General features: G+C 37.9%; 4 protein-coding genes and 1 long non-coding RNA gene across 10 annotated transcripts; 2 read left to right on the forward strand and 3 right to left on the reverse strand.

Annotated features, from left to right (window-relative positions):
- Positions 1–1308: 1308 nt before the first annotated feature.
- On the reverse strand, positions 1309–2265 carry LOC140011006 (uncharacterized). The gene is made up of 2 exons (XR_011818220.1): positions 2143–2265; positions 1309–1791 (listed from the first exon to the last, which is right to left on the reverse strand). It is a non-coding gene; the product is annotated as an uncharacterized lncRNA (long non-coding RNA).
- A 1557-nt stretch (positions 2266–3822) lies between these two features.
- LOC113702108 (serine carboxypeptidase-like 25) lies at positions 3823–9407 on the reverse strand. Of its 2 annotated transcripts, none has more exons than XM_027223104.2 (8): positions 8517–9403; positions 6855–7058; positions 5453–5628; positions 5080–5361; positions 4831–4961; positions 4644–4739; positions 4416–4521; positions 3823–4253 (listed from the first exon to the last, which is right to left on the reverse strand). In XM_027223104.2, exons 1-8 carry the CDS (start codon positions 8812–8814, stop codon positions 4110–4112), a joined length of 1437 nt encoding a protein of 478 aa, XP_027078905.2. In that variant the 5' UTR covers positions 8815–9403; the 3' UTR covers positions 3823–4109. The 2 variants fall into 2 exon arrangements, 1 of the variants encoding a protein (XP_027078905.2); XR_011818215.1 differs by having other exon boundaries at positions 4168–4253; positions 4416–4562; positions 8517–9407.
- A 3340-nt stretch (positions 9408–12747) lies between these two features.
- On the forward strand, positions 12748–13856 carry LOC113702110 (uncharacterized). 2 transcript variants are annotated; one of them, XM_027223107.2, is made up of 3 exons: positions 12748–13304; positions 13400–13505; positions 13612–13856. In XM_027223107.2, the coding sequence occupies exons 1-3, from the start codon at positions 13117–13119 to the stop codon at positions 13657–13659; spliced, it is 342 nt and encodes a 113-aa protein (XP_027078908.1). In that variant the 5' UTR covers positions 12748–13116; the 3' UTR covers positions 13660–13856. The 2 variants fall into 2 exon arrangements, with proteins under 2 accessions (XP_027078908.1, XP_027078909.1); XM_027223108.2 differs by having other exon boundaries at positions 12750–13304; positions 13615–13856.
- A 36-nt stretch (positions 13857–13892) lies between these two features.
- On the reverse strand, positions 13893–15255 carry LOC113702109 (protein CHLORORESPIRATORY REDUCTION 7, chloroplastic). 2 transcript variants are annotated; one of them, XM_027223105.2, is made up of 4 exons: positions 15001–15255; positions 14707–14742; positions 14468–14610; positions 13893–14317 (listed from the first exon to the last, which is right to left on the reverse strand). In XM_027223105.2, exons 1-4 carry the CDS (start codon positions 15053–15055, stop codon positions 14039–14041), a joined length of 513 nt encoding a protein of 170 aa, XP_027078906.1. In that variant the 5' UTR covers positions 15056–15255; the 3' UTR covers positions 13893–14038. The 2 variants fall into 2 exon arrangements, with proteins under 2 accessions (XP_027078906.1, XP_027078907.1); XM_027223106.2 differs by lacking the exon at positions 14707–14742 and having other exon boundaries at positions 15001–15225.
- A 1927-nt stretch (positions 15256–17182) lies between these two features.
- Positions 17183–20507, forward strand: LOC113701663 (uncharacterized). Of its 3 annotated transcripts, none has more exons than XM_027222418.2 (3): positions 17183–17644; positions 18405–19475; positions 19987–20507. In XM_027222418.2, exons 2-3 carry the CDS (start codon positions 18469–18471, stop codon positions 20141–20143), a joined length of 1164 nt encoding a protein of 387 aa, XP_027078219.1. In that variant the 5' UTR covers positions 17183–17644; positions 18405–18468; the 3' UTR covers positions 20144–20507. The 3 variants fall into 3 exon arrangements, with proteins under 3 accessions (XP_027078219.1, XP_027078220.1, XP_071916386.1); XM_027222419.2 differs by having other exon boundaries at positions 17183–17366; XM_072060285.1 differs by having other exon boundaries at positions 17183–17347.
- The last annotated feature ends 1258 nt before the right edge of the window (positions 20508–21765 follow it).

Genomic DNA, 21765 nt, shown 5'->3' on the forward strand with positions numbered 1-21765 from the left:
TACGATATTCATTAAAATTTTGACTTTGTTTTGAAGTTTGGTTATCAAAGTGTCAAATCAAGGGAGTCAAGTGTAATTTATAAAATGTCAAGAGAACTAAGTGAAATACTAAAAAGCCTCAAGGGAGGTTTCTGAAATTATCCCCTGAAAAAATGGCCATACATTGGTCACGCTAGGATGAAAAGCGGTTCAAAATCTAAGTTTTGACCAAATTTTACTCGTATAATTTTTTAAATATTTAAAATTATATGTTTAAAAGTAAAAGATGAAAAAATTTATTTTAACGACATGCCATGTACGCTTCAGGCGATATTTTCATATTTAAATGCGTTTTGATCAAGTTCTCATATGAATCCTAAGAGGCAATCTCCAGGGCGAGAGAAGGAAGAGGAGAAGGGGGTCTGAACGATGATGTTACTTTCGCTATTGGAGACGTATGAATTGATTAGAATGCATTGATCAACGAATAAATTTCAAACTCGTCAACTACTATGATGAAAAAAAATAAGTCATCGAATACTGTGTATGTCATGCACAAATTAAAAATGGTTGCTGACACATTTAGATCGCCGGTTCGTGGTAGGACCGCAGGAATGCGCTGCCTCATTTATATTTGTTATTTGGGTTAATATCAGAAACCTCCCTTGAGATTTCTTCTAATCACATCTAACACCCCCTATGTTTTTGAAATCACACTTAGCACCCCTGGAATGACAACTTTGGTATCTTGTCAGCCCCTCTATTTGAAAATGGTAGTAAAAAATGAATTGTAGGAGAGAGACTTTATTTTTGTTCCACTTTTACCCAAAGCCCAAAATGATTAGTAAATTTTAGAAGATAAAAATAGAAATAAATAGGCATATGATATTAATTTAGAAGCTGAGGGTGTAAAAGTGTAATAAAAAGAATGTTATAACTAATTATCAGAGATTTTGGCGATATAGAGATGCATAACTAATTATGGACCTGGGGCCGGAACGTTTGCACTCCGGAAGCTTGTGTGCATTTTGCACACGGTGTAACATCGTTTGTACAAGTTGTAACACTAGAACAACAGCGAGTAATTATACTACCTTTAACATTAGTAACCGTCCCACACGGTGTAACATCATTTGTACACGTTGTAACACTAAAAACAACAACGAGTAATTATACTACCTTTAACAGTAGTAACCGTCCCACACGGTGTAACATCATTTGTACACGTTGTAACACTAGAACAATAGCGAGTAATTATACTACCTTTAACGGCAGTAACCATCCCTGCCCCTTCTCCACTAATTACATAGTCCATGATACTACATTGGATCAGTCTAGTAACATGATACGTAAGCCTTATATTGCAATCCAATTCTGAACAAAAACACCATCTACAACTAGTTGTTTAGATGGTGAGGATTGCAATGCACAAAACTATACACAAGTAGTTCTAAGATTAGTCAAACAGCACCATAAGTGGCAGGAAATATAAATCAGATGCACATTGCACCACTTATCAAAAAATTGTCCACAAAAGCTAACATTGCTTCAGTATTGCTGGGAGCTAAGAAGACTAGTACCTAAACTACTTCAGATACCAAAAGCAAGGATTGCGGGGAACCTTTAGCACTCTCAAAACATCATAGAGAAACTGCTGGTAATAGTGTTAGAGGCCACTATTGCAGCAGTATTAATGCTAACAGAAGTTTCGGCTTGAGATCCACCATTTAGAGTAGCTTGAGCATTTGGTACAAAGGGAATTATGCCTTGCTTGTTTACAGCAGCATTGGTTTTCATTGAAGGCCTTCCTCTCTGCATCAGAAAAGAACAAATTTAAACTTTTTGCCACTCAACATAGCTATTGATCACCATGATCATGCCATTGGCTGAAGCTATTTTCTAAGTTTCATAAATGCTCTATTGAAACAACCATCATATATGCTACGGAACATAGTATCAGATCTCAATTTTGTCAATATCCATAACATAAACTTGCTAGCTTGTTCATAACATTAGTCAAAATCAACGAATATCACATGGTCACAACAAAAGCTGCTCTCTGTGATAAAAAAACAATCACTCATGGCTTCATTTTGACAAGATCAAAAACATCAAGAGTACTATTTTCAAATTTAATATGCAAGGACAGCCTGTGAAGCTTACCTGTTTTGTTGAATCCAAAATTGAAGGTTAAGCTGAAAATCCACGACTTCAAATGCACTCGAACTTTTCCTTCCACCCAAAAACGACGCTTTCAACTACATAGGTTCTATATTCCTTCATCACTGCACTAATTTGCAACTAATCATCAGCAATCTCTTCCTAATTCTACCAGCACATAAGCAATTTTGAGTTTTAAAAAAAAAAGTACAACTTACCTTTCAAGTTGTCTTACTTGTGAAAGCTTTTATGGTTATCATGGTTATATATGCAGAAAATGGCGCTCAAATTGTGCGCCAAAACAATGGCATTTTTGTTATTTTCTGGTTTCCAATAATTTTTCTTTTTCATTATTTTTTTCCAGCATTTCCCCGCTTAAAAATTTGCCTGGTGTTGGTGGTTTTTGGGTAATTTCTCACCTTTTGATCAGGACAACCTGTCACATCCTACTGCCAGGGGTGCTAAGTGTGATTTCAAAAACATGGGAGGTACTAGATGTGATTAGAAGAAACCTCAAGGGAGGTTTCTGATATTAACCCTTGTTATTTAAATAAGCGGATGAGTGTTTAATGCACAAAAAGTTTGAAGAGGATATCACATCAGAGCCAGACTGCAGTACTTAGAAGAATAGTAGTATTAAAATCCTAAACTGAAAGAAGGGCAAAAAAAATTGTTCAAACTGAAGACAACTCTCAATGTTTCAAAAAAAAAAAACACAAGACAGCTGAATTAGACAAATATGAATTATGATTCGCCCAAAACTGGCTTGTCTCAAGTCTTCAAAAGCTGACCACTACCGCTACTAATGCGTGCTTACGTTTTGCTATTAAGTATTAACAATTGACACCACCATCAGCACCATTGAAATGTTGAAGGGAAATCGTTACTCTACACCCTCCAACCTATTTTATTTTTTTAAAGATATTTTTTTTGAGTAAATCTTATATACACTGACAGTGTATACATTATTATCATTAGATTCATGACATGCGTATAAAAGTTAAATTTTAAATTCAAATTTCGCATAATTGTCATTCATCCAATGCTGACGGTGTATACACGATCAATGTATGAAAAATTAATTTTTTTTTCGGAGGGAATTTTTCAAGGATTCAATTTTTCTTCATTGAATCGTTCCGGATTTTGGGGATAATTATCAATAATACAGCAGCGAGTTCTTGGAACAGAGTATTAGAGTTTTAATAAGAGGTAGCAATTTATTAGTAGTAGTATAGGATTTTGTAAAACCGAGATGAAAATATGATGCCGTGTGCACAGTCAACAAACAAATACTACATGTTAAGTCATCGAACCCTTTGAAAATTTTATTTTATTGGGCAGGTTTGGACCGCGGACCGCATCTAGAAAAACCACACCACCAACACTCCCCATTTCGTGGTCCTTGACAATTTGACTATATAATAATATCTTCCCGTCTCCACCATGTCTTTTCAATTCATGAGGAAGTTAAGGGGTCACTTTCCCTCCGGCAGGATAAACGAAATTTGCGACTCCGGCGACAAGTCAACACAGCAGAATTCAGTCAAATCTATCCTGCGGTTTTTTTTTTTTTTCAAAATGTATCTACTTGTATTAATTAATTAAACAACAAATGAACGACACCTTTTTGCTATAATTCTTCCCCCCTGTCTTGTGACGACGGAAGCAAGAGGCTGAGCAAGATATTGAAGATGATCTCTGCATCAACTAAAAAGCCTTAAAAAAAAGAATGTTACAAATAAGCACCTGCATGTTCTTAGTTTTCCCTTTTATTTCAGCAATGGTCAAACCGATCTACAAGTGCTGCAACATTGCAAACATTCCATGCCCAACAGCCCCATTCCTCAATTCTTCCGCCCCACCTTCATTCGTATGTGCTTGGCATAATCAAAGTGTGGCCCTTCTTTTTGGCAAAAATAACACCAAAGCTAAAGGGTTTGGTCCCGAAATTAATGGTGGAGAGTGCTTCATCATAGAGAGGGAAGGGGCTGTCCCGCTAGAAACGATGTGAGTAGCTGAAGCGCAGCTCTGGGCTTTAAAAGTGGGACTTCATGACCAGCTCCTCTAACTGTTGCAAATGTCAGCCCTTTATATACCTCTGTCCAGCCTCCCACCTTTACAAAACCATCCACACAATTACTACAAAACGTCAATTCCTTGATCCCCCCCCCTCCGTCTTCTCCAGTGAAAAAGTTATCAATGGTGAACCCCAATACGTGCAAATTTTATGCTTGAATGGATCAAAGATTAGAAAAGTCGAGAGGCAACTAGCTAACCTGTTTCTTGACGTACCAAGGATACCATGGTATATCTGTGTCCAGCTTGAGTTGTGCGAGGGCGTACCTCGTGGCTGTAACAGGCACTACCGAGTCTACATCTCCACTGCCAATTCACAAGAAAGAATAAAAAAAAAAAAAAAAAAACTTCATTTGCAAGGATCACTGATAGAACGATTCAGCAGTATAATAAGGTCAGTCAATGACAACAAGTGACAAATTGCTAACCTGAAAACCCATATTCTCAAACCAGCAGCTATTAATTTCCGATATATTGGAAGAACAGAGCTGTCCGTATCATTCCAATTTCGATTTAAGGTTTCACTACGAGAAGTAAATCATAATTAGCAAATGCACATAAATTCTCTATTTTGACAGAAGAACTACTACTACTTGCATAAGTCAGTCTATTTACCTGCAGGCTGTCCATTTATATGGAATCCTAGTTGTGTTAGCATGGAGAGCTTTCTGCACGTCCGGCCTATTGTAATAGATTTCGGCATACTTTTCAGTACAAGGATCATACCCTGATAACTGCCTAAACATCTGTAGGAGACACAGAGAACGACGTTAATCAATCTGTTGTCTAGTCAAGACGAGTCATCATCATCTCATGCTACCAGTACATTACGAAAATCTGATGGCGTTTACTTGATTTTTATACCGGATATGGTTGGTGCGGCAAACGCATTGAGTGCCGTGTTGTTCTGCTACCGTCGGAATTGTTACAAGGCGGAGCATATATGTTGTACTGGTCAATGTTACCAAACTCTTTGTCCATGGCATAATAGTACAAGGATTCACATTCATTTGACTCCTTTTGGCGCCGGAAGTCGCAAATGTTTACCAGTTGCCGGTATGTCTCATCAGAGATCATGGCATGGCTCCACCAGTATGTCACTGTTCCCAGATTGTCATAGTAGTTATCTGTAACTGCATTCCCCACCTGCAAATGATTATGATTGATTGTGAATCTAGAATAATAGACCAAAACCAAATACTCCAGTAATAAAATGTCTTGTATCAATTAAAATTACCATGAATCCTCTAAGATTAATGGGGTTCTTGGACTTGGAATTGTAGTCTACTATTGCATCAGCCAACTGAGGAACATAATGGCCTGCGTAGCTCTCTCCAGTAAGATAAAGTTCGCGTTTCTTGTAGCGTGGGAATCGTTCCATCCATTGAATCAGGAACTTTAGTGAATCCTCGGCTACATAAAAAGTTTGACATCAAATCATGAGTTTTGCCTTGGTGTTGTGTTCAAAGGAATTAATCCATAAAGTAAAAGATGCATAACTAGTTACCTTTTTTTTTTTGGTTTCCCTTGGCGGGGTTTCAATTTGTATTAGTAGTACCCTGAGTAATTAGTGTTGGAGTATTTTAATAAAATATTTAAATATTGAATTTTGAATATCTTATATTAAGAGCGTTGCTTGAGATAGAAAACACTAATACTAGTAGATTACTACAAATATTATGCTATAAGTTATAAGAGAAAATTCATACTCTATATTTCTATCTCGCAAGTATTATTTAAAATATTATTTGAAATAATTACTGTAGCACTTTTTGTGATGTGATGTATGTGAGATAAAAAGGTGATTGAGAATAAAAAAAGGTGAGTTGAAAAATGTGTTTATGATGCAAGCGAAATATTATTTGGAATAATAGCACTATCCAAACAAACCCAGTATTGGCGGAGTTAAATATATACTTTCTCAGTTGCGTAGACTAATGAGAGTGATAACAAATATTGTTGGCCTATTGTATGTAGCGAGTGACTAGATAAAAATTCTACTGTATCAGAATTGATTCTTTTGCAAAAACTTGAATGATCTTAAAAGAAAGCGACATAATAGTTGTGTCTTAAAAGCTTCTGCATTTATGCATTATTATATTGCTATTGTTTTAAGTATTTTATTATTGATGATTTTTCATTTAACATCTATAACTTTGTTTTAGCGGAACAACAATTAGTTCAACTAAAAGAGTAAAATCTAGGCAGAATTAAGCACTTCACATACCCTGTATGTGTCCCATAAACTTCTTAATTAGCTAGCAGCCTAGCACCTAATAATGTGCGCTGTAAAAGACTCGCGAGTCACGACCCCATAATCGTGCACCTTTCTTGTTCTAGAGTGATCCCTTTTTCACCCTTTCCTAATTGGATAGATAGTGGTCCGCCATGATTGATCTACCAAAGGAGGTCAATGGTAGCTACAGCCATCCATGGAACAACTGGGGACAGGTCCATTAGAGATTGGGTCTGGTCAGCTGGTCATTCAAGACATGGCCTACCAATTTGGACGGTTCATGTGATTGCTATAGCTAACCAGGCCCTCCCACAACGCCCCAGAAGTCAGAAACAATTATGACTGGTGATATTAGGAACTGTGGCAAGAAAGGGCTTTATGACTGATGACTGATTACACTTACCAGTGCGTTGATCACCAGTGTCAAGGAGATCCGAAGACCTGTTGCTGTATGAAAAGCCAACCCCTGCTGGAGTTTCCAAGAATAGCAAGTTTGCCAACTTATTCCACGAGAATTTGTTGAGGTATAATCCGGAGGCTGTCCTGTTTATCCTGAATGGTCCAATTTCTTCTGATGCGCCATACGCCACGGAAGAGCAACCTGGACCTGATTTTGGAATCAGGTTAAGAAACATATCTATTGACTCTCTTTTTTCCCCAAAATTTGTCCGGCCACAAATATCAACAAGCATTTGATGTGCAATACAAACCATTTCTGGTAACGACATTCCTTCTTAGCCAGTGATGCTTTTCAAAGCATGATACAAGAGTATATACCAATATATCTATTGCATTTTTGTTTCTGCATAGGACAAAATGAGATACCCCCCCCCAAGAAAAAAATTCATGTGGTACAACTGATTCACATAAAATTAGTGCTTAGTAAAGTTGATCTCTATCTCTTCAACTAAAAGCCTCCGCGTGTTAATGTTATGAACTTAGCATTGGAGCCAAATATCATGTACTACTAACATTGTACTATTGATTCATGATCATAATATATGTTTGTTTTTATTTATTGGAAAAAGATGGTAGTAATCATGAGAAAAATTACACATTAGTGCCGCGTGCTAGCAACCTAGCAAGCAGTAACATTTACTTTAGTGCACCAGAGACTCTGATCACAAAGGGCTTCAGCAGAACCTTAATGACGACTGTGGTGTTGGTCGACTCCTACTAACAAATGATCATCCCTTTTTCTAAGTTGCATTCAACGTTTTTCTGGCATCTAGCTACATGCAACGTAAATGCTGGTGGGCTAAGAGAGAGAGAGTGAGGAAAAGGGACTGAGGAGAGGATCGTGTGTTTAATGTTTGTGAATCCCTAAATCATGGGGGGGGGTTCGGAGTCGTGAATATGGGCGTCGGTAGTAGTAAATCTGTCCATCCTCGACTGCACCAAAAGGACATCATCTCCCCACTGCTCTCTCTCTTTGGATCCTAGTCTCTACTACGTACGTAGTCTGCCTTTATGTTCAAGAACAGTACATGTATTTGAACCAATATGATTAACAGTCTGCGAATTAAGCTCGAAACGACGCAAGCATTAGCCCTTAAGAATCAAAAGCCACAAGAACAAACTTATATAAAGTAGTTTTTTTTTTTAAAAAAAAAAAAAGACAAGACACACATACACACACAGAGGGAGAGATGGTCCAAAAATAAACGAACCATATGTGTGTGTGTGTGCGTGTTACTTTTTCTGCTACAAGCAGATCGAAAGCCTCGTCCTCCTAAGTATAATACTAACATGTTTCTTCTGTTGGTTATGCAAAAACATTTCTCTTCGAGTAACTATATAACACAAAGAGGAGGTAAAGAGTCAAAATGATATCAAACTTCTTCTCAGATGGCACCAAGGAAAGCATGCAGACTTGCACCAAATAATACCCTACTGTAGTATGTTATAGCAGAATCAATAGGAGATTGGGAGGGCAGCCAATTAAGTTAACCCCCCTTTTCGGCGCTTCGGTGGAGCTTTTCTTTACCAGACTAAATCAGTGTACTACTAATAAGCAGCAGCAACAGCAGCAAGAGGGAGGTGGAAAGATAAAGAGAGATCTAACCTCCATTGAGCCAAACAACCAAGGGTTTTGAGGAGGGTTCATCAGCAGCCTCAGTAAGCCAATAAAACAGGGCTCTCGCGGCAACTTCATTGACGGTGACATAGCCTGAAAACTGCTGGAAAGAGACCTTGGGCTGTCCAGGAAGAGCAGTTATTCTGTCAGCTTCTTCTTCTTCTTCTTCTTCTTCTTCTTCTTCTTCTTCCGCTTGTTTATGATCACTAGCGCTGCTGGCCACCACTAGAAGAAGCATTAATAATATCATTAGCACCAAAGAAACACGCATCTTTTCCGGGGCCATGAATGATGACTACTAGCACAAAGAGCAAGTGAATTTCCCAAAAGTTTTTAGGAGGCAGCAGGGGTAGAACTGATGGGGCAAGTAAGTAAGAATTTGGTACGACCAGGCCAGCAGCTGGCTGCTCGTGAATTGTGAAACGAGCAGCACTTAATTTGTTGCCGGTGCCCGGCTGGAAGCTGAATTGAATTGTAGGAGTATTAAAGACTAGAGAGAGAGAGAGAGAGGACCAGTACTATGGGTTTTGAGTCTCTCTGCCTTACAATCAGCTGGGAGTAAATAAGAGAGAGGCTCCGACTCAGACAGAGAGGGAGAGAGAGAGATTTGTGGTGTGATTAATCTTCTTCAGTTCAGTGTCATGCTCATGCATGAACAGAGGAGGAACACGCACGCGCACTCCCCTGCCTGTAAATTGTAAATGCCATGCGGCCCAAGGACAGATCTATCCCTTTCAAGCTTCAGGATAATCAGTGCTGGTGCTTGATATACATACGGGAACGGAGCCCATAATCTTCGATTTTTTTTTTTTGGTGATTTGCACTAATTATTTTGGGATTTTGAGATTCGGGCTTCTGCTCTATTAATAGACCCAATCGTGCCACGCAATGTAGTTATCAACATTCAATTTCGGCAACGTCTCACATTCCACCAATAATTACACTCTGAAATCACATCTATGATTGCAAACCACCTGGATGGATTTACAGTGTATCCGTCTGGATTTTTTAAGTAAGATCACATTTAATTGTGATAATTTAATAGGAGGTAATCAAGCCTTAATGCATTGATGGTGGCCCGGTTATACAATCATAATCAACTGCAGGTAAATGCCCATAATAATCACCTTAATGGCTGAATTGCCGTTTCCAGAAATTAAGGACAGCTTCTACTCCTCCGCACGAAAATAGTTTCTCTCCAACATAACATAATGAACAAAACCCGCCTTTCAATATAAATATATACTTATATTCTTTTGGTCTTAGACCCACACAATAAACACAAAAGTCTTTTGTTCTATACATATGTCGTAGGCTTGTGAGTTACTGGTAAGTTAACTCTAATTTCTTTGATATGCAGCCAAAAAAAAAAAAAAAAGACTGCCACGGTTTCCAGCGCATGCAGCAGGCTAAGCAACGAATGTTACATCATTTATAAAATCCACCTTTCCGCCATGCATTTCTTTTAAGGAAAAAAAGGGTGGGGGGAAGAAGAAAAGAAAGAAAGAAAAAAAGCAAATCTAAAATCCACCTATAAATAGCAGAAACGGGACAATCGATTTGATGACATCTTCGTTTGCAGTTTTTGCACCAACCAGCATTTGCCAGACGCTCAAAGTGATGATGTGAGCCTAATTCCACTACAGGGTTCGTAGCAGGTGGTAGAGGTGCAGACAGATGTGTTGTAGTATTACGGCATTTTGCACTGTGTATAGCAACTTTCTTTTCTTCACTGTGCACTATTACATTTACATACAATCATCAAAAACTGATACTCATCCCTGACGCTACTTGACCTTTTTCTTTGGAAATTAAAAGCCACTTTGAAGGGTTAGAAATCGATTACCACTACTGAGTGATAAATTCTTCCATCTTCATCAAAAGGGAGAATATACTAAGCACAGCTCAACGTGAAAAGTTTGAATCCAGACTACTTGACAACTCATTAAAAGTCGATACTGTTTATACTACTAGCTAGCTAGTTCTTGATTCATTCACAAGTCATGATGCAAGAAAAGAAGCTAAGCCAATCTTTGCGTAGAACAGCACAAGCGCCCGATAGAATCACGAAGAAACCTGCCACCGATAGAGAATAGGAACACCCGTGATTCAGAGACCTACTCTGCTCTACTTTATTTGAAACAAAATAATACTACTACTACTACTAGTATATAACTTGGAGGGCAGAGGGCATGAGCTAGGTTCGCTGTTTCATTCCGTCTCTCTCTCTCGCCCTCCTAGTCTCTCCTTTGATATTATTAATAATCTTGCATCTTACGTTTACTCAACTCAAAAAGATCTCCTTTCTCTGACGCACATAACTCTTTAACTGTATATATATATATATTGTGGCAATGCACAAGACAAGGGTCAGAAACAGAAACCCCAATTGGGATAATAAGATGATATGAGAATGGCGTCACAAATTCCTACTGCTATGCTGAAGTAGTTGTATACTATATATATATAGTGTGGACAAAAGCTGCCCCTCTATCCTCTCTGGATGCTCCTGGACCAAACTGGACTCTTTTTTTTTTTTTTCTTTCTTTCTTTAATAAAAAGTTTGGGTAGGTTCGATTTCAACGTTATTATTATTATTATTATTATTATGATCGGAACATACTTTCGATATCATAAGCCGCTTTGTAGAGATTGTTATAGATCGTTCGCTAATACAGTGCTCAACTAAGCTGAGGACATATTATTGTTGATGTACTTAAGATTTGTGCAAAACAAAACCTTAGTAATACATTTAATTATATTAGCGTACAATAATGTAATGTGACCCTCAAATATGCCGCACCCGGAACTTGTGGGTTTGCTACACCTGCCCTTGTTGACCCAATTATGAAATACTACTACGAAACAAGCGCCGTTTACCGGTAGTCCCTTCAATCCTCGCCAGTTTGACTCGCTTCAGGGAGGTCTTGAGGGTTAGAACAGATTTGTTTTATAGCTCAGAAATAAGTAGTTACGATAATTTCATTTTGCCTTAATCCGACACAAGACCACGAGGTCCTTGATCAACATAACTAATAGGACTACTAAGTCATCAGTATCTTTCTTTTTTTTGTCAAATCTACAGCACGTCAGTATCGTTTCAGTAGTCTTTTTTTTTTTTTTTTTTGAGTATCATTTCGGTGATTTTTTGTTTTTTCAAGACGATAACTGTTGTATAACCTATTATATCCAATCATATATTAGAAGGAGGAAGAGAATTTGAAGAGATCCAATAATAATTTGAAAGGGACTAAATCACCACCATCAGAGCCACTTAATGTGACATTTGACGGGAGACAAGATTTGAATCTTGACCTCGCATCACATCAAGTTTTAATGCTTTGGTGGTGATCATTTCGGTGGTCATTCACGGTCGAAATGAGGTTTTCCTGTCAAAATCACACGATGGCCGGTTCAGGACTAGGATGTCATGTTTTGGGTACCCCATACCATAGACGTTTCGCCCTAATACTTATAATATACATGGAAGTCCGGTCAAAGCAAGTCGCGGGTTCACTTCCCCAGGTTGATTGCTACTCTCAAATTCACGCCAATGCCTACTCAAACTAAATCGAGGTTGGCGTTCCTTCTCGCTTCAATCTCCCCTTTATGTTCCTAAGATGTGTCAAGGTCCAAGGAACCTATCGTAATACAGTCAGAACGTTTTTATCCCATTATCTTCTTTTGACTAATCATTCTGCTGCAACGTAGCTAACTTAGAGACGAATTCAATAAATTTTTTTTTTATTTTCATAGTCATTTTATCTCCTCGGGAGAGACAGAAAGATTGAACTTGTATGTTAAAATAGGGAAAAGGTAAATTTCATCAATCTAAGCTAATTTCAGCTGTAGTCTCTACCATCAATTTTTCCTTTATTTAATAACTTTGAATTTAGCAGATTTAATATTTTTTTTTTCACTCTAATTGGAAACGTGATGAGGTAATTGATAGAAAGTAGATGGAACCCACAGTCCTAGCATTCTTTCTCTTTTCTTTTTTTCCAAAAAAAAAGGGGTGAATTATTTGCTTTGGTATTTGGTTTACTAACTTGGGTACCCTCTTAAATCTTAATTATCATTCACCGTTTGCCCTACACAGCTAGCAAGGCAATGGGATGGGCCAATCTTTCGCAATGGGTTGGGCCAATCTTTTGCGAGGAGGTGAGGTAAATCTCCAACGAGACGGCCCACTTTCGCATTATTTAAGTCGTACTGTTATTAATTAATTAACAGTCGTACAGAAAACAGATTGTTGAAAGAAAAAACTAGTGTTAAGAAAGGCGGATGGAAAGAGGCTTAGATTACCAAATTTTCTGTCGTCTCGTCTGCCAAATTTCGACCGTTGAAACTTGAAAATCCTTACTCCATCCCCACAAAACAAAACGGTCATCCCTGTTTCTCATCTCAACTCATATATATCTGACTCGAAACCTTTCCAAATTATTCTCTCGATACCCTACTACTGCTCCTGCTCTTTCATCTGTTTCTCTCCCTATATCCACGCTGCTGGTAAAGTGATTGATATTCTCTTGTTGGAGTTGGACCAACAACAGATACCAAATTCCCATTACACTAATTCCATACCCCAATGGAGAATATGCTGGGAACCGCCCTTAATCAGATGGAGTCTAACACTTTGGACGCCACGAGTCCTCCTCCTCACAATCTGCAGAAACCTATTAAAAGCCCAGTTTCGCAAAATACTGCGGCTGCTCCCTGCAAATCTGTGACTCCTAGTCGTCTTAAGGTTCCCAAGGCTTTCAAATATCCTGAGAGGTTTGTAATTCTGTCTTCTTTGCCTTTCATTTTCTGCCTTTTTTTTTTTTTTTTTTGGTTTCAGCTATTTGTAAGCGGTTCTTCATTTCTTGTAGGTATACTAGTCCAACCGATCTTATGATGTCTCCGGTGTCGAGAGGACTTCTTGCCAGAAGTAGAAAGCCCGGCGCCCTCTTACCTCCCTCCAAGAATCAACCCCATGTACGCTTTTTTTAGCCCCAACACCCAGCAATCTTCTTCTTCTTTTTGCTTTGGATCTTTCTTTGTTTCCTTTCCTTTCAGTTTTATTGATTGTTTTGTACATTAGCAGCTTCAAGGTTTACAGCGTCAGGAAGTCAGACTTTTCGGGATATGAAACTTTGGGTCAGTGGAGCAGCAGTTGAAGAGTTCTTTCACCTTTCGGTCTGATAATCAGCAAAACAGAGACCACCTAATGGGGTTCTCCATTTCTTTGCCTCCCTTTTGTTTCAAAATTTTTTGATCTATTAGAAAAGTGGTCTGTATGTTGTGTACTTTTGTCGAATTTAATGCAAAGGGTTCACCTTCTCCGTACCATTCATATTCATATTTGTGGATGAGATAAAGGGCTTCGAACGATTTAAATATGTCGATTTTGAAGCTTAGTTAAAAATATGTAACTGCAAAGTTCGATAATGACCCAAGAAAACCTTGATAATGTCGGATATCCTAGCAAGGAAAGCTATATGAAATTAGGATTTCAGGAAGGCTGCTGCTTACTCCAACCGGACCTCGTACCATTGAATTGAACCCACATCTCCATCAATTTCGAGTTCACAAACAGATTTTACCAGGAACTGGACAGCATCATCAGTAGTTTCAAATCTTGCAAGGTCAGGTGGTAGGGACTTGCCTGGCCAATTCTCCAGCCACCCCTTCAGCCTGCTCCTCAATTCTTCCTCTGAAACAAACTCCTCATCCTCTCCTGGTTCCATTAACACGTAAGTTTCAGTTGGAATGTTCGCTCTCCTCCTCCTCATAGCACAAGTCAGATGCTTCAAATTTTTTAATGGAAAAAATTAACGAATTTAGGAAGAGAATTCCGGGCCAATCTATATGTGAACTAAAGAACATACGTCATATACTCTGAAATTTAAAGAAAAAAAAAATCATGGCCAATGATCAGAATGGAAACAAAATGAGACCTTAGGCGCATTCCTCAGTTGCTTGTTCCTTGAGGGAACTCCATGGAAAATTAAAGTGCTATACATCGCCTGAAGAGAAACATGTCCTAAGCTTGCCGGAGGATATAATATTAGTTGATTATGTTGTTGCAACGCCCTTTTCCCTATGAAGTCACGGATAGGTAAAGCTCTCAGAACCATTTATTTATTTAAAAAAAAAAAAAAAACATTGACAGATTCATTCGTTACTGGAAGAATACTTGCTGCTCCTAGTCTGCAACTTTCTTCTGCGTTTTCTACAATCAGTTCTATCAATTAGACAGCTCCAAGCAGCAGCAGAGAACATTTTCAGTAAGAATACAGATTAAAGATTAGAACCCCCTTTTTGTTTCTTAAATGTTTATACGTGTACTCTTTTAAGATTAAATTAAAATCCTCACATCATCATACAAGCAAGAAATAGAAGTGGGAAAAGCAGTAGTGTGTTTTATGGATAAGGGACAGAGCTATTATCATCAGTTGGTGCTGATAAAAAGTGGATAGAGCTTGCTTACCAATTACACGCTGAGTCGTATTGCTGAATAGGTGTCTTTGAAGAGCGAACTCCATCCTAAACTCCTGCTACCACCGCCGCCGCGACTTTAGGGTCTTGAAAAATCTGACATGCAGACAATCTCGGAAGAAAGATAGACTACCGGGATGCTTTCAGCCTCTGAATATCTCGTGTCATAATGCCCTTGCAGTTCTTCATTTTTTTCAAGAATAGCCTCCTCTTTCTTTTTTTTTCAGTTAAATAAACTAGCAGACTGCAGGCTGTGCTAAGCATGTCGTATGCCCACTTAGAATTTCAAAAATATCCAAGTGAAAACCATTCTTTGCCATAAAATCAATAGTAGAAGGAGCCAAAGTAGAATATATACCCACTTGTGCATATTACTAAATATAAGTGTAAATCATAATTCTATCACTAAATACTAATTAACAATTACTAATTAGTTAACTTAATTATAGCTATATTTGGAAGTAAAATTTTAATGGAAGTTGATACATTGGAGTTTAGCTTAACAATTAAATTTAAAGTTCTTATATATTTCAATGTTGCTTGAAAATTGAGATTAAGAGTTAGGACATAGGGTTATGAACCCTTTTTTTTTGCATATCATGTTTGTTTGAGTTGATTGAATTTTATTGGAAAAACATATATGATATTATTTTGTTACAATAATTTTTTTAGAGAATATTAAAATATTTTAATTTACTATAAATATTTCGGATTTCAAATATTACCAAATTACGGGTTCTCCGATCCAATATATCAAACTAAGGTTTGGACTGTAATCGGATATTGGTCTTAAAAAATCAATGTTCAAATTATCATTTTTTTTTATCGAATTCCTAATTAGCGACCAGTGAACACCCATAAACATGAGAACCAGACTTGTTTGATTTGGCATGAACAAAAGGCAAAAGAAAAAAAACAATGTATAATGGCAAGAATAGCAATGTACAAGAAGAAAATAGAGAAAAATGCAATTTTGGTACCTAAACTTTGACGCATGAGCGGTTTTAGTCCCCAAATTTTGGACAAAAACAAATTTGGTACCCGAACTTTCAAATTTTGAGCACATTAAGTACCCTTGACAATTTTTTCCCAAATTGTTACCGGAAAAAGCCACGTGTCCGGTCAAAAATGCAGTTTTGGTACCTAAACTTTGACGCACGAGTGGTTTTAGTCCCCAAATTTTGGACGAAAACAAATTTGGTACCCGAACTTTCAAATTTTGAGCACATTAAGTACCCTTGACTATTTTTTCCCAAATTATTATCGAAAAAAGCCATATGACAGTCACGTGTCCGGCCACAATTGTATAAAAAAAGGCCCAAAAAATATCAAATGCCATTCTAATACTAAGTATTAAATTTAAGGACTAATAGCGTAATAAAGAAAAAATCCAAGGACTAAATAACATCACATGAGTCAACAAAACCCAAGAACCGATACAAATGAGCTCCAATTCTAGACAAATTTTGTGACTTGATTCTTAGATTAATGAACTGGAATTGGAGCTCATTTGTATCGGTTCTTGGGTTTTGTTGACTCATGTGATGTTATTTAGTCCTTGGATTTTTTCTTTATTACGCTATTAGTCCTTAAATTTAATACCTAGTATTATAATGGCATTTGGCATTTTTTTATACAATTGTGGCCAGACACGTGACTGTCATATGGCTTTTTTTTGGTAACAATTTGGGAAAAAATAGTCAAGGGTACTTAATGTGCTCAAAATTTGAAAGTTCGGGTACCAAATTTGTTTTTGTCCAAAATTTGGGGACTAAAACCGCTAGTGCGTCAAAGTTTAGGTACCAAAACTGCATTTTTTGCCTTTTTTAATTCCATTTTGGCCGGACACGTGACAGTCACATGGCTTTTTCTGGTAACAATTTGGGAAAAAATCGTCACGGGTACTTAATGTGCTCAAAATTGAAAGTTCGGGTACCAAATTTGTTTTCGTCCAAAATTTGGGGACTAAAACCGCTCGTGCGTCAAAGTTTAGGTACCAAAACTGCATTTTTCTCAAGAAAATATTAGCAAGCTACTTGTCACGTTATTAGAAAGTCACGTGCAAGAAATATTAGCAAGATACATGTCAATTTATTAGGAAGTCACGTGGTACGTATGGAGAAAAAGCACTAAAGCTCACTTTCTTCTTACATGCATGGTAGATTTTATTCATTGACCGACTAAAGAGATCGAATGGGAAAAAAAATTAAACAATTAAAAGTACGTTAACCAAAGTTTTCAGCATTGCAATGTAATGAGCTGTCTCTAAATAACTAACAAACATTCCCCCGTCACAGAGGCGGCCAGCGAAGGAAGTCATAAATGCATTAACCGAAATGGTCGGATAGCCCTCCTTTGGTAGGAAATTGTATTTTGATTCTTTGAAGAAAGAATAAACCCTAAGCCAACTCTCAATCCCTTGTCCTCTGGCTTCTTGTGTTGTCGATACGTAATTGAACTATTTCTTGATTCACATTTCATAAATTTTTTTTCTTTTCGGTTTTGCCTTTCATTTTTCTTCAATCCCTCTTTTAGTCTTGTGGGACGTGGAGAGCGTTTTACAAGACGAAAAGGGAAGAATCTGATCATCATCTTCGAGTTCAATTGGTCATCAACGGTTTTGCATTAGGATTTAGGTATGCTGAATGTTACGTTGCTTCTTTCCTTAGATGATATAATGCCGGTTCTCTTGAGTTTTTCGAGCCTTGAAGGATTAACCTCCAATATTCAGGATGTTGCTATAATTTGTATGAACTGAATTCTAGACGACTGCTGATTTAGCCCCCCAAAAAAAAAAATCCAAAGGGATAAGAGAACGATGTGGATCATGATCAGGGTTTATGATTTTCATCATGTCTAATTCAGCCCGTGAAAATTGTATGCACGCTTGTTGTCCAAATTAATTGCAGCTATTAGAAAGTTAGGGATTTGGGATATGGCTGTTTTCACTCAAATAAAGCCGAGCTTCAATCGCGGTATTGACGGCTCTTTTAGGACAATGTTCCATATGATATGTTTCGGATGTTATCATAATATGAATTTTTGATAGAGTTGGAAGTTTAGTGCTATATTCTGCTATTGATCAACTTTTTCTTGGTTGTTTATTTTGTGCCAATTCCTTTTCTTCCTTTTCTTCTTTTAGAGAAGGCCGATACAAAATATATAATTCGGGATAAATTTTCTTTCCCCACCGAATTTCAGTGGTGGGAGATTCTTTGTTGTATGGCCAGGCCAGTCATAAAACTTTTAATGATTTACTTAAAACCATGCATTCATTGGATGATGATGATATTTCTGCACCGATAGAAGTTCTTGAATTTATAATTTGATTCTCCATTATAATTTTTCAACATAAGCGAGGCAATTATTCACAATCTCTAAACTGCATTTGTGCAGCATCTTGTCAGTACATTGCTTGAGGTTGTCCAAGTCAGTGCAGACTTGGTTTACCAGACAAACAATGGAAACCAAGCATGAAGGTGGAGTTCACAAGCATGTAGAGCTGAATACACAGCTCAAGCAGAATTCTGGTGAACAAACTACAGAAGCTACCTTTTCAGATGTAAAGAAGGTTCATCCTGTGGCTCAGCATGATGACACAAAAACAGCTACAGAAGACAGCATTTCAGGCTTAAAGCAACATCCTGAGCCAAAGCATGATGATTGTGGAAAAAACATAGAGGGCATTAGTTCACGTCTGTCTAATTCTTCATCTTCTTCATCAGCTTCTGATGATTCATTCAATAAAAGTGAGAAAGATGGACCTCAATCACCCAGATCAGGATGCATATCATCACCAGATGTTTCTACTCAGACCCCTCAATGGAGCATGGTAAGTGCATCTCCACGTGGTAGAAGCGGGAACTTATCTTCAACAGATGTCTTACCCCAAACCCCTGAGTGGGCAGTGTTTAACTCATCACAAATGAAATCCCCTCCAATTCAAGCAATGGGGCGAGGTTATGACCCGAATCGGATTCCCTCTTCTATTTTCTCTGCTAAACCAGCAACACCCATGGACTGGAGCGTTGCTTCAAACGAGTCATTGTTCAGCATTCATATGGGGAATAACAGCTTCTCTAAAGATAGCATCTTTTTGCAAGGTCTAGACTTTACCAAGCCTGAGGAAGGGGCCAGTTCTCCTTTGACACAGACTAGTACTTCTGAAGCCAAGTCCAAAGAGTTGAATAGTTTCACCTCTAACCTTCCACCTGTTGCCGAAGTAGCAGAGAAACGTAGTAAGAACGTATATGTCAGGGAGGGATTAGAGGATGACTTGCACGAAACGCCAATAATTGTACCAGTGAAAAAGCTAGCTCCTGATGCTGAGGGGGTTCGTTTGTCCACTTCCTCCAATTTATCTGATGGCCGAGGAGTGCCTCATGCTGAGGCGACTAGTACTCCTGTTAGGGGCCCTCGTGTTTCCAATGAGAGTGCAAAAAGCAGCGACTCTTTTGCTTTCCCAGTGTAAGCTCCCTTTTCCTTCTGTGTCTGGTTATTTGTCATAAACTACTCGAGCTATGCTTCTGGAAACATTTTATGATTACATCCTACAACGGCATGGATGAACAATCGAGCCCAGACGCAGTGCTTTTAGCTTTCAAACTTAATTGTCGCCTTGTTTTTCACTATAACTACCTGAAAGTTGTGTTCCATACCACATTTCAGAAGCATTGATGCACCAACAAACAGGTACTAGAGTTCAGAAATGTGGAGTTCCGGTTGATTTATTTGAAAGTAGAGTGTGTGAGACCATCATTTGGGCCAATTTCATCTTGAAAGGAAAAATGACATTTATAACGAGAATCTCCTCTTAAAATCTGTGATTTGATGCCCAGGCAGTGCTGCAATTGGGAATTTTTCTATGCCTGCATGCATAGTTGGTCTAGTTTTGTTGAAAAATATGGAATTTGAACATGCTGTTAGTCTGCAGCATACATCTGAAAGGACACAATCCATTCTCTTCCATTTGTTTCAGATTGCTAAGTGATGGTGGGAAAGGTGGTTCCTTGAAAGTGAATCCTGAAAAACCTGAGGCAACAAAGCCACAACCTCAAGATCCTGAGCAAGCCCCTGAAGTAGCTTCAGCCAGTTGGTTTTCTTGCGTCACCTGTTGGCCGCCACGATGCTGTTGAGATCCGAGTTCCAGTAATTCATTCTTTTTACCAGGTTTGCGAGTTACTACCAGAATGATAGAGGCCTGCTAAATATGATGATGTCCCTTTCTTCTGAGAAGCGCTGATTGCTTTTATTTTGCTTAGAAATCTTGATGATTAGGCTGTTACATAGATAGTATTTTGTAGCAATTTTCAGATTCCATAACTTTCAGATATTTTGTAACAATTCACCCTTTTGGCATGTCTGCTTTGTATATACTAGTGGTTAATCGAAGTTGCTACATAAGAAGCATAGGCAACGGATCTAGATTATCCGTTCTTGGAACTCAATGCCTTGTGATCTTTGATTTATATGATATACAGGATGCCTGCCATTGACTTATTGAATGTTAACTAGTAATTGGACTTTTGGAACAGTTCTGTCTCTTATATTCTTCATAACTGGGGATGAGGTAGTTGATATTATTGTCAAAGATGTTAAGGTCAACAAATGTCTTGCAATTTAGAGTTTTCCTTCTTCATAACCAGAAGCAGTCTAAACATGGAAAAGGAGGGATTTGTTCAGAAGCTTCCCTTCCCAGTCTTATTCAACGGATTTTTCTTTTTCTATTTTCATTGACCGCCTGACAGAGTAACAGCGTTTGACAAAAGGAATATAATCTGGAACCTTAACGGTACCTACATTTTTTTTCCTTCCAATAATCAAAAGAAAAACAAAGTGTGAAGAAAATAAAAATAAAAAAAGAGAACAAAGCAGAAGCTACTTTTGGCCACCACAATGCCAAAATTCAAAAACCAAGGTGACTTGACTATTAAGGAAGATTTTTCCTTGATAGAAATGAGAGTGAAAATGCAAGGAGCAGTTGCAGGGCCGTTGTAAAGCTTCTGCAGCGTCCAATCAAGTGAATTAAGAAATTCATCAGGGAAGCCTTCTTCACATGGATGGAACAACCAAAGAGCTCTTGGTTTTACTACTATTACTTAATTCTTCGTGCATGATTTCCATGTACAATAATAAAAATTTATCATTCATTACTTGTATTAATTGCATGTTCGGATAAGAGAATGAAATATTTTTGTCCACGTTAGTTAGGGGCATTAATTTGCCACTTTGAGAAATCACCAGAAAACCTTTTTATATTATTGCTCCTCCATACATGGCTCCAGCCTTTTCTTTTTCAAGTCAGATTTAATCATAAACTGCACAGATGAAACCACTGAGCTTAGCTTGGCCACCAGTCCCTCCTTGGATTGTAGATGAGGTTCAAACCTCACCTGTAGTAAAAAAAAATCCCTTGGTTTAGTTGGGTCTGTATACTCACTAGCCCCTAACACAAGCCTCCTTAGGCTTCCCCTCCCCCTAGATTAGGATAGAATAGGTTATACAATGTATCATTGTTGGGGAAAAAAAAAATAAAAAACTGCACAGATGAAGTCGTGGTGACAGATTACCTCATCCAGCTTTAAAAATATGGCAAGAAGCGGAGCTGGCTGCTAAATAATTAGTAGGCTCCTGCTTTGTTTTAAAGACGAATGGACCATAATTAATTCCTCTGGTTTCGTCTTTTAAGGTTCAATGGTGGCCTCTTTTCTTCCTCATGGGTGGTAGTACTTTAATTTAATTAAAATTAATCTAGTGA

The sequence above is a fragment of the Coffea arabica genome, chromosome 7e (assembly GCF_036785885.1).
Source record: "Coffea arabica cultivar ET-39 chromosome 7e, Coffea Arabica ET-39 HiFi, whole genome shotgun sequence".
In the NCBI taxonomy this organism is placed as follows: domain Eukaryota; kingdom Viridiplantae; phylum Streptophyta; class Magnoliopsida; order Gentianales; family Rubiaceae; genus Coffea; species Coffea arabica.